The sequence below is a fragment of the Geotrypetes seraphini genome, chromosome 2 (genome assembly GCF_902459505.1).
Source record: "Geotrypetes seraphini chromosome 2, aGeoSer1.1, whole genome shotgun sequence".
NCBI lineage: Eukaryota > Metazoa > Chordata > Amphibia > Gymnophiona > Dermophiidae > Geotrypetes > Geotrypetes seraphini.
This window is the reverse complement of record NC_047085.1, coordinates 352,683,608-352,695,859: the sequence shown is the minus strand read 5'-3', so window position 1 is coordinate 352,695,859 and position 12,252 is coordinate 352,683,608. Positions and strand designations below refer to the sequence as shown.

The following is a 12,252-nucleotide window of genomic DNA, read 5'->3' as shown; positions in this document are numbered from 1 at the left end:
CGGTTGCGTCAGAGCAGAAGATCGAAACTGAGCAGCAGCGGCTCTTTGATAGCGTGCGGGTCGCCGAAAAAGAAAATCTACAAACTAAGGTGAGGAGAAGGGAGAGAGCTGGCTAAACACTAGAATCGATTGGGCAGGCGGGTGTGAGCTGCGGGGACCGCGCGATCCTTCATGCCTCACTGCGGGGACAAGACCCATTCACCGCCCCGCGGGCGGTGAATGGCCTTGTCCCCGTCGCCGCAGCGACTGCTAGTTTTCTTCCCTGTTTTCGGCGGTGACCCACGGCTAAAATGCGGTGGCCGCGGGTAAACCACCACCGTGTCATTCTCTACTAGAGAGCCTCTGTCCCCCTGCATTTGGAAACAGGAAAGGCCTGCGATCTGCACTTTCAGTGAACTGATCAACAGATCCTTCTGAAGTCCCTCCTGCCAGAAGTCCAAGACTACCAAATCTGAAGCTCGGAAGGGCTCTACCTCCTCCATAGCACACCAGCGCCAAAAGGACTTCCAAGCCTTAGCATAGGCTGCTACCATAGATGGCCTCTTAGCTCTGAGCAAAGTGGTGATCACCATGTCTAGTCAAGGCTGCCCGCTTAAGAGCCAAGCTATAAGTCCAAAGTGTTCTGGATTCTCAATAGAGAGTGGACCCTGAGTGAGAAGGTTCACTTGAACTGGAAGCTGAGGCCTTTGGCCCTCGAGACGGACTAGGTATGCATACCATTGCCTGCAGGGCTAATCAGATGCCACTAAGACTACCAATCCCGGATGCCTCGCAATCCTGCGAATGACTCACCCGAGCATGAGCCATGGGAGAAACATGTATAAGAACTCTACCTCCAGCCATGGCTGAACCAGTGCTAGTGGCTCTAGCTGTAGAAGCACATCTTTGTGTTTACTGCAAGGCAATCAGATCTAACTGTGAAGACCTCCACTGCCAAACTATGGCATTGAATACCTGAGGTGACAGAGCTCACTCCCCTGGTTCGCGTGTCTGCTGACTGAGAAAGTCAGCCTGCATATTTTCTACTCCCTCCTTGTGTGCGGCTGAGAGAGCCTACAGATGAGCCTTCCGCCCACCGGAAGAGGAGTTGAGTTTCTAGGTGGAATTGGGTGCTTCTGGTGCCTCCTTGCCTATTGACATAAGGCACCGATGTGGCATTGTCCAAGAAGACTTTGTCTTCCCTTTCGGAGACTCCTCCAGCAACTGAAGCACTAGTTGAATGGCCCCAAGTTCCAGGAGATTTATAGACCACTTCTGTTGAGCCAGCATCCAATGATCCCGCACAGGGCGACCATCACAATGACCTCTGCAGCTACAAAGGCTGGCATCAGTTGTTAATGTCTACCAGAAGGAAATGCGAAGAGGCATGCACCTGGAAAGGGCAGCCATCACAGCATGCTGCTCTTCGCTACAGGTCTACATTGTAGTCTTGTGAACTGTGCAGTTGTTTGCTGCTTCTTAACTACTTGGATTTTTGTGACTTTTATGTTTTTATATTTAAGACAGTCAAGGACCCTATAAGACCCCTGAGGAAGGCATTTTTATTTTGCTGAAACATGGCCTGAGTTGGGTCATTTTTATTGTATACATTATTTGGTTTCTATCTTGTGGGTCACTTGTGACTACACCCTTTGTGCATTGTTTTTATGATTGTTTTTAAGTTATTTGATTGCTCATTAAACTACAAATCCAATCTTCTGTTTCACAATCTTTTGTTGTTTTGCTGCTTCATTTCCTTTGTGGAACCTTTCGGTGTTATTTGGATTTTGTTGTTTTGTCTTCGCTAAAGGCAACCATAGAAGTTTTTGCTAAAGTGAGTCCAATTGAGGGAACCAGCATGATAGGAAAGGATCTTGGAGAGGTCTTATGTGTGCTCTCACCCAAAGGACCACCTCTATGGCCACTGCCATCGACCCCCAACACTTGCAGATAGTGCCATGATAGTGCCATGCTGTGGGAGACAGCCTCTGGAGCATACCTGAAATCTGCTTCTGGAGCTTCCGTCTGCATGGCTCTGAAAGAAAGACCTGGCCCAAGGTCGTGTTGAACAAGACTTCCAGGTACTCCAGGAGCTGAATAGGTTCCAGTTGGCTCTTTTTGAAGTTGATGATCCATCCCAAGCTTTGGATGAGATGTACCACTCTTGAAACTGCTCTTTCCCTTCCTCCTTGTAAGAAGCTATGATGAGTTACTTGTCCAAGTATGGGTGCACTTGGATCCCAGCCTTGCAGAGGTGTGCTGCCACCACCATCACCTTGGTAAAGAGGAGCGCCGAGAACTGGAAATGTTAGCCCAGTACATGGAACCGCAAGTACCTCCTGCAGGCCAGGTGGAGTATCTGCCCGAGCCCAATTTGGCATCCAGGACTGGCTCTGTGGCATGACAGTAGCATTTGCACTGTTGCCCTGAATCTAAGGACTCTCTCCGGTCATTCGGCTGGAGAATCTACAAAGTGGTGTGAAAGAGGGACACTGAACTCAATTTTGTAACCGCCCCTAACAACTTTCAAGACCCAATGGTCTGCGCCATTCTGAGCCTAGACCAACCAGAAGGCCAACAGTCGGGGGTGGGGGTGGGCTCAGCCTCTGTCCTGGCATCATTGTGATTTCTTAGCGGCTGAAGAGCAAGAACCTGCAGCCTGTGTCTCCTGTCTCCACTGGATACCTGGTTTGATCCCTGAAAGGACTGCTGTGTCACTTGGCTGGCTTTAAAGAAACAGAATCTTCAAGAGCCTCAAAAATTACCCTTTCCTGGAACCTGAGCCTTCCAGGGTCTGCTACCTGGTAAGGCCTTGGGATGATGGACCATAACGCTTACCATCTGATCATACAGACCCTTGCCAAACAGCATCTGACCCTGAAAGGGGAGCCTGCTCAGCGTGGCTTTAAAAGGCAGAATCTCCTGCCCACTGTCTGATCTAGAGCAGAGTTTCTCAACATGCGGTATGCGTACAAACTGGAAAACAAATTGGATGTATTATTCAGAAAGGTTATGCCCAACTTCACATGTTGTATAGGCTAAAACCATTTTTGAATACATATGATTTTCGAACTGTAGCCCAATCTTTGCTTTTGACAAGGTTGGACTACTGTAATTCCTTATTTCTGGGTTTGCCTAAAACAAAATTGAAGGTTTTGCAGATGCTTATTAATTCTGTAGCTAGAGTGATCAGTGGGATAATGAGGGCAGCCCATATAACACCCACATTCAAAAGCTTGCAATGGCTGCCGATTGAGCAGAAAATTAAGTTTAAAGTACTGTCCCTGGGACATCAAATAGTATATCAAACCGTGCCACTCTGGTTTCAATCTTTATGGGAGATTAATAAACCTCCAAGAGTACTACGATCTGAGGGGAAAATGAAATTGGTAGTATTGACAGCTGATAATATAAGATATGTAGCAACTCAACTCCAAATGTTTTCCATTGCTGGAATATCATATTGGAACAATCTTACTGGGCAATTAAGATTATGCGCAAATCATTACAGTTTGCAGACACATATTTCTGATCTGTCTTTCCTACTGTGTTGGCCATTTCTTGTATTCTTTTAATAGGTTATTGAAAGATTTGTTGATGATGTTTTCAAGAATGTTTCTGTATTGTTTTGTTTTTCTTACTTTGTATATGTTTAATTGGAAACCGCTGTGACTCCAGGTGGTATATTAAGTTTTTAAATTAATAATTAATAAATGGAGCCAGTCTACAGATGAAGCCAGGAGCATTGGATATGACTATCCATCCGCCTGTTGAAGATAGAGAATTTTGGCCTGCCAACGAGTGTACCATCCTATATATGACAGAACTTAGTTTGGTGCTCTGTCTCAATCTCTGCCTGCTGGTAGATGGACATAACTCATTTGTCTCTGAATTCATCTGCTGCTAAAGACAAGGAAACTAGGATTTAAATTCTGCTTATCCCAGTGATGCTTCTTGTGGTCTCGGGGTAAGGTAACATAAGAATAGCCTTACTGGGTCAGACCAAAGGTCTATCAAGCCCAGTAGCCCATTCTCACAGTGGCCAATCCAGGTCACTAGGTACCTGGCCAAAACCCAAAGAGTAACAACATTCCATGCTACTGATCCAGGGCAAGCAGTGACTTGCCCCATCTTTCTCAATAACAGACTATGGACTTTTCCTCCAAGAAATTATCCAAACCCTTCTTAAAACCAGATATGCTATCCGCTCTTACCACAACCTCTGGCAATGCATTCAAGAGCTCAACAATTTTCTGAGTAAAAAAAATCTTTCCTCCTACTGGTTTTAAAATTATTTCCCTGTAACTTCATTGAGTGTCCCCTAGTCTTTGTAATTTTTTATGGAATCTACCCACTTGTACCCGTTCTCCCCTCGGCTGTCTCTTTTCCAAGCTGAAGAGCCCTAACCTTTTTAGTCTTTCCTCATATGAGAGGAGTTCCATCCCCTTTATCATCTTGGTTGCTCTTCTTTGAACCTTTTCTAGAGCCACAATATCTTTCTTGAGATATGGAGACCAGAACTGAATGCAATATTCCACGGTGAGGTCGCACCATGGAGCGATATAGAGGCATTATATAGCATTCTTAGTCTTGTTAACCATTCTTTTTTAAATAATTCCTAGCATCTTGTTTGTTTTTTTGGGCCGCCAGACATTGGGCAGAAGGTTTCATTGTACTGTCTACAATGACACTCAGATCCTTTTCTTTGGCGCTAACCCCCAAGGTAGACCCTAGCATCTGGTAACTGTGATTTGGGTTATTCTTCCCAATGTGCATCATTTTGCATTTGTTTACATTAAATTTCATCTGCCACTTGGACACCCGATCTTCCAATTTCCTAAGGTCTGCCTGCAATTTTTCACAATCTGCATGCCTTTTAACAACTTTAAACAGTTTAGTACCATCTGAAAATTTAATTTAGTACCTCACTCATCGTTCCAATTTCTAGATCATTTATAAATAAATTAAATAGCACTGGTCCCAGAAAAGCTCTCTATGGCACTCCACTGTTTGCTCTCCTCCATTGAGAAAAATGAGCATTTAACCCTACCCTCTGTTTTCTATCCGATAACCAATTCCTAATCCACAAATGAACTTTGCCACCTAACCCCATGACTCTTTAATTTTCTCAGGAGCCTCTCCTTAGACCATAAGCCCTCTGTACCTCAACTTGGAAGTCACCTAGGACTCAGATCAGGAAGGGTGAGTAATTCAAACCTAAATTCCAAATCCAGACCTCAATACCTCCATAAGACAAAAAGTATACTGGAAAAGATGATCTGGAAAACAGTTCCTTTTAAAATCCATTTTTGTCTCCATGTACCAGCAACTTCATTTTAAATTTCTTTATTTAAATCAGTTCTGTTTTCTTTACTTTTAAGTTGTATGCACCTTTCCTCAACAACTTCAGGTTGGCACAGGCCACCTAACATCCAGCAGTCTGAACCCTGCTGCCAACGGGCTTCATTGCTGCTGAGCTGCTGAGTGCCACACATGTGACTGAGAAATGAATTCCAATCCTTGAGTTTCCTAAAAGACTGTTGTCAGACTGCCAGAACCAGCAAGAAGAGTAAAGCAGTGAGAGAGGAAATAGATAAGCAGGACAGAAAACCCTAGATGCTATGTGTAAAGAAACCTCATTTTACAGGGAGAAAAGAGGCATATTGTCATCTTACATATCCTAAAGGGACAAATATGGGAGGATTCTGCAAATCAGGATATTTTTTTTTTTCTTTCAAAGCAATCTTGCATGTACATTTCAAGTAGTGATGAATTCTAAAAATAAACACAATTAAAGAACAGTTAACAGTCGCAACAGCAAGAATCCATGTTGCCAAGACGATTATCCACGACCTTGTCACCTCTCGTCTGGATTACTGCAACGTGTTTCTCGCAGGTCTCCCGCTAACTCATCTCTCTCCCTCTTCAATCGTATTCCACCAGTGTCATTATGCTCATGTTACCCCTCTCCTAAAGTCGCTTCTTTAGCTCCCTTTCCACTTCCAGATACAGTTCAAATTCCTCTTACTGACCTACAAGTGTACTTAGTCTGTGGCTCCTCAATATCTCTGTTCTCTTCTCCCTCCTTAAATCCTGCCCTGGGAACGCCATTCTTTGGGTAAGTCTCTCTTGTCTGTACCCTTCTCCTCTACTGCCAACTCCCAACTCTGACCCTTCTGCCTTGCTGCGCCATATGCCTGGAACAACCTGCCTGAATCAGTACGTTAGGCTCCATCTCTGGCGGTATTTAAATCCAGGTTCAAAGCCCACTTTTTCAAAGCTGCATTTAGGTCCTAACCCTTCCAACTTGTAATACATTATATCTGTTTCTCATTCCCTCTGTAGCCCCTACCTTCTCTACCTCTTCATTCCTTTATATTTCCCTTCATTAGCAGCATATATTGATTTACCCTTTGTCCTGTGTATCTGTCATAATTAGACTGTTTTTGAGTAGGGATCGTCTTTGTGTGTTTAATGTACAGCATCGCATGCATCTGGAAGCGCTATAGAAATAATAAATAGCAGCAGTAGTAGTAAACCCCGGCAAAAGGAAGCAGCAAATTATTTTGGTACAAAAAAAAAATCAAGTTAAAATAATCTATTTGGACATGTTATGCATATCTGGTTCCTCCATGATTTGGCAAACTTTACAGATTCCCTATTCAGGCAGAGCTCAGAAAACACTGCCTTAGGAAAAAACCTCCCTTATTCTAAACAAACAATAAAACAAAGTAAAGAACAAAGCAGTCAGGTTGCATGCTCCATCGTTTTCCAATTTCCACATGGTGTTTTACTTACTCATTCTGCCTGTTTTCCTCCCACTTCTGTGACTGCTACATAGTCACATTGGCTGGGAGCTGCACTGTGAGGACAGGAGCTAGGGGAGCATGTGCTATCAGGCGACAGTGCCGGGGATGCCGAGGCTCGCAGGCTCACAAAGTTATGAAGTCCCTGACTAAACATAGATTGAATAAAGCCAGACCTGCTGATCCATCACTTCAGATCATCTAAATAGGGCTGCCCTTTCAAACAGCCCCAGCCTTCTGTCCCTGCCTCACTTATAAGCCTTGCACCAAATACATGTAGCACGGCTCTCTTGCAAACAAAAAAAGTCAGCATGCAGCAATGGGACTTTGCCCACATGGTTACTCTGTGGACAGTATTTTTTCAAAAATTGTTCTTTTTAACACTTAAAATGCAGTTCTATAACTGAGCGTTTACAGTTATACATGTCTGGCCATGTAAGTGCACAGAAAATGTCATCTAATGCACATAAGCACAGTACATGCTATTCTATAAGGGCATGTGTTAGCAGCTGTCTACCGTATGTCACTGCAAGTGGGTGGGTGTAGGCGGAGCATAGGTGAGGCAAAGGCGGGGCTATCACTTACAGAACACTGTAGATTACACGTCTTGCATGCTGCACTTAAATGCACCAATTAATACCTGCCATTGACTGGTATCCCACACTTACTTTTAGACATGCCAATGTGGTTTTACGCTAGTATTCTGAAATGGAATCTGGGTGTCCAGATGTTGTTCTAGAATAGGTGCACCCCATGCAGTATTGGGGAGTCTATAAGAGAAACTCAGTTATAAAATTGCCCTCTTTGTGCACACAGAGTACCAGGTACAAGGGGATCTTTTCTTGCAATGAATGCCATTCATCTATTTACTAGACAAGCAAAGGAGAAGGAATCCAAAGTACAATTTAAAGTTATTTGTTTAAGTACAGCACAATCGCTGCAGCATAAAAAGGGTTTTTCTGGCTGATGATCGAGGCGTGGGGAGAGCTTAGATCTAGTTTCAGCTCTCACCCATAGCCCTGGTGTTAATGCATCCCGTGGCTTCTGAGGCCTTTTCCGGTATATGGCAGAGTGAAATTCCTGCAAGAATATACAGCGTAACTGGTGGTGTGTTAGAATTATGTTTCTTTTTTACCCCAGTTCCTCCATTGTGGATGATATTTTGTGATACAAGGTTAATATAGATAAGCATAGATGGAATTTGAGAAAAATAATATGGCTTTGCTTGTATTTGTATGTTATTTTTGGGAAAGTACATTAGTGACTGTATGTACGGGTATATGTGGCTATCTAAAATCTGTAAGTTGGCTCATGGTATCTGAAAGGGTTGTGTCGGCACTAGCAGAGTTATTTATATGATCAAAAAGAAGTGATGGGGAATGGCGCATTAGATGTTTTTTTATTAGCATTTCTCTTAATATTTAAACTATTAAGACTGATAGACAGTATCACACTAAATGGCATTAAATGCCTCACCTTCACCCTGATCTGCAGAGCCCCAAGCTCCCCCATGAATACCCTAGATCAGTGGTATTCTACCCAGTCCTCAGGGACCACCTGGCCAGTCAGATTTTCAGGATATCCACAATGAATATGGATGACAGAGACTTTGAAAACCCGACTGGCCAGATGGTTCCTAAGGACTGGGTTAAATACCACTGCCTTAGATGACCTCATAACAGTCATCAACAACCTAGTTATCTCCCACCAATGAATCACCATCCTCAGCAACTTCAACTTTATGAACTAATCCAACATCACCAGGGCACCAGCTGACTTCATAACAACAATATTAGTCCTAGGCTTTCACCAGATCATCACCTCAACCACCATACTTTTGACCTAGTCTTTACGCAAAAAGCTCAACCCACTGATCCTCACATCCAACACTACATTTCCAAACCAGTACCCTGATCTGATCGCTACCTTATTAAGTTCCATCTCATAAACACACCTATAGAACCCCCAAGGACAACACCTTACTTAAGAAGATACTCAAACCTAACTCAATCAACCTAGAAAAGCTATCATCCAGCATCTTTAAAATAGCTGAAATGACTGGGATCAAACCAACACCTTTCAAAGAAGCTGCATCAAACTGGCACACACAAGTTAAGACCCTGTATGAAAACCTAGTGGAAACCAAGAAAATAAAACCTAACACACGCAACTTCTCTTACCCCTGGTTTACAGACAACCTCAGGAAAAAGAGAAGAGAGCTAAGAAAAGCTGAAAGAAAGTAGTGCAAATTCAAAGACAAAAAGAACAAAGCACACTGGAGAAAACTGCTAGATGAGTACAAACTATCCACCCATGATGCAAAAAAGACCTACCATACTAATCTCCTACCGAAAGCTCCTAACAGATTAAGGAACCTATTCACACTGACAAAAAACTTGCTCAGTGCCTCACAAGAAAATTTTAAAAACCCTACAAACCAACCTGGACAGTGAAACCCTTTCCATCTACTTCAACCCCCCCCCCCCCCAAAAAAAAAAAATAAAAAATAAAAAATTGATTGCACACACACAAATCTTGATTTGTCACCTCAAAACCCAGCAAACACTCAGAACAACCCCCCCCCACACACACACACACAATGAGAGAACCTGGAAATGAAACCATCAATCACTTTGAACCAGCCTCTCATGATGACCTAGCAAAAACAATCACCACACTATGAACCTCTGGATCCATCCTTGACCCATGCCCACCAAATCTCCTGACAGCCACAAAAGACACCTTCATCAAATCAATCCTACTTCTAATAAACTCCTCCCTGCAATCAGGAACAGTACCACAAAGGTGGAAATCAGCAATCATCAGGCCGATCCTAAAAAAACCTACCCTGTATCCAAACGAATCCAGCAACTACAGACCAGTCTCCAACCTTCCCTTAATCTCTAAGATACTTGAAAAGACCAAACTATTGCAACTCCAGGCCATAATCGACAGTCAGAATGCCCTCTCCTCTTACCAATCTGGCTTCAGAAAATTCTGTAGCACAGAAATGGTCCTAGCAGACATTGTCGATGATTGCTGGAACATACTAGGCAAAGTAAATGAAGGGCTACCTGTCCTTCTAGATCTCAGTGCCAACTTCGATACCATTGATCACCCCTGCCTTCTCACCAGACTCGCAAATATTGGAATCAGCGATTAAGTGCTCCAGTGGTTCTCATCATTCCTAAGCATATGACCCAAAGCGTCCTACTAAGATCTATTATATCAAAACCTAAACCGATAAAATATGGAGTACCACAGGGCATCCTCCTGTCCCCTCTGCTTTTCAACCTCTATATCAGACCGGTAATAGACATCACCTCAAAATAACAAATAAAGAATCTACTCTCAATTCTCCAAACTACACAAGTGCTGCTCAGAAATAAAAAGCTGGATGACCCAAAACAAATGTGGTGAAAATCGAGCTCCTCTGGGTAAGGAAAGGTGACTCCCAAACTCATCCACCCATCAATCTTTTGGGAATTCGCCACCTGGATGGCCAAAGAAAGTATGCAGCCTAGGGGGTGATCCTTGATAGCAACCTTTTGCTCATTGACCATAAAGTAGTATCCACCTCATTCTACTACCTCTCCAGCAACTATGGAAAATCAGACAATACTTCTTGGAACCAGACTTCTCTCAACTAATCTACACCTTTGTCCTCTCCCTTATGGACTATTGTGTGTACAAAACACCAATCCAAATACTGCTATTACCCAGCAATACACTTCTAAATATAAGCCCAGACAGCTGGAAGGGCTCGGGTCTCAGAAACGGAGCCTACGCACAGCAGTGACAATCACAAACTGAGGAAAATCAGCGTAGTACAATCGCTCCCACTCCAATCATTGACCCACATGCATATTTTTTTAAAGCATTTTTCAAAAAGCAATTAAAACAGCTAACCCACAGCCGGGTTGCAGAAAAGAAGTGCAAGCCAGAAACTGAAAAACAAGCAACCAAACTACTTAGCTTTTATGGCTGACTTTGCTGACTTTGCTGATTTGTCTTTATGGAAGAGTGCAGTCACTAGTGTAGATTTGCCGACGCGGCCAGCGTTTCGCGGAAATAATTAATCAAAAGCATCCGCTGCGTCAGGGCCACCAGGACGTGTACAAAACACCACCATCTGACTCCTAAAGAATCTTCACATACAAGACCCAATCACCCCAGCGCTGCACTCTGCCCACTGGCTACCGATCAACAAACGATGTATATTCAAAGGCCTAGTAATGGCCTACAAACTCTTCCATGACATGGTATCGACCTATATGGCCTACAAACTTCTGCCCTATACCCAAATCGACCGCTTCACTTGCAAGAAGAAAAACAATTACACACACACCAAGGACACGCTCGAAAAAGATCTTACTCACACTACCTACCGTGCCTCTAGAACAAACTACCTACCCACATAAGATCATTAGGTCTACTGAACTTCGGGAAGGCAATAAAAAACTCACCCTTCCCCTAACCCATAGAGTGTGCCAACCCAAATTCCCCAGACCTTCTGAGAAAGGGCACCAACCCTCCACAGTTTTGAATTAGAGAATGACACAGGGGAAAAAAAATTATCACCATTCCCGCCCCGTCCCCGCGAGCTCAGTCCATGTCCCCATCCTGCAAACTGTTAGATACCATCCGCACAAGCCTCAAATAGTTATGATTTTATACTGAACTTATTTTATGAAAGTATAAAAAGAGACGATATTCTGTACAATTGTCATTTTATAAACACAAATAATACAGTTCAACAAAACTTTCTCCCTTCCGTTTCAGAAATATCCCCTCCACTATTGTGAAAACTGAACAAACCAAATTACCACAGAAAAGTCTACTACATAGAAAAGTCAAGCTAACAGAATACTTCAATCACACATGGCAGGAATAGTGTTAGGGGAGAACAACTAGGACAACTGCCCCCTGGTCAGAGAGAAAGCCCTAAGCCAGCTGGAAGTTATAAAAGTACAGCCTGGGCTTTGCGGTTCCCAGTTATGTCTAATACCAGCTCTAGCAGGATACATATTTCAAATTTGAAATATTCTAATCACAAAATATAAAATAAATTTATTTTCTCCTTTTTGCTGTCTGGTAATTTTATTCTTTAAATCACATTGGTCTCAGGCTTTGGTTTTAGGTTCTTTCTGTCTTCATCGTGGCATGGTGTGGCGTGGCATGGCTGGCACCAAAAGGTAAAATAGGCGCAAGAGGAGCTGGGGAGGAGATGCCGTGTCTGACACGGGCACAATTTTTTTACCACAGGAGCAAGACTTTTCACCACTCCCACAGGGCGATAAAAGGTCTTGTCCCCATTCCTGCAGTAAAATAGTTGCAAATGTCTTCATTCCTGCAGATTTACTGCAGTCACCACGGTTTACTGTGGTAAACTGTCCCCGTGCCATTCTCTATTTCGCATCTCACTGATGTGCTTCATCCTACCACGCCATGTACTGTCGCACATTGT

The 12,252-nt window shown here is 43.4% G+C and overlaps 1 protein-coding gene across 4 annotated transcripts in view; it reads right to left on the bottom strand.

Annotated features, from left to right (window-relative positions):
• TRAK1 (trafficking kinesin protein 1) overlaps positions 1-12,252 on the bottom strand; it is a 203,285-nt gene that overhangs the window by 170,405 nt on the left and 20,628 nt on the right. For 2 of the 4 annotated variants that reach the window (XM_033930396.1, XM_033930399.1), the window contains exon 1: positions 6,778-6,795. The exons of 1 other annotated variant lie outside the window; for it this stretch is intronic. In XM_033930396.1, coding sequence (XP_033786287.1) covers positions 6,778-6,781 — 4 coding nt within the window. In that variant the 5' untranslated portion in view covers positions 6,782-6,795. Of the gene's footprint in view, positions 1-6,777; positions 6,796-12,252 lie in introns of those variants that run through there. One more of the 4 variants, XM_033930402.1, reaches the window with a different exon arrangement.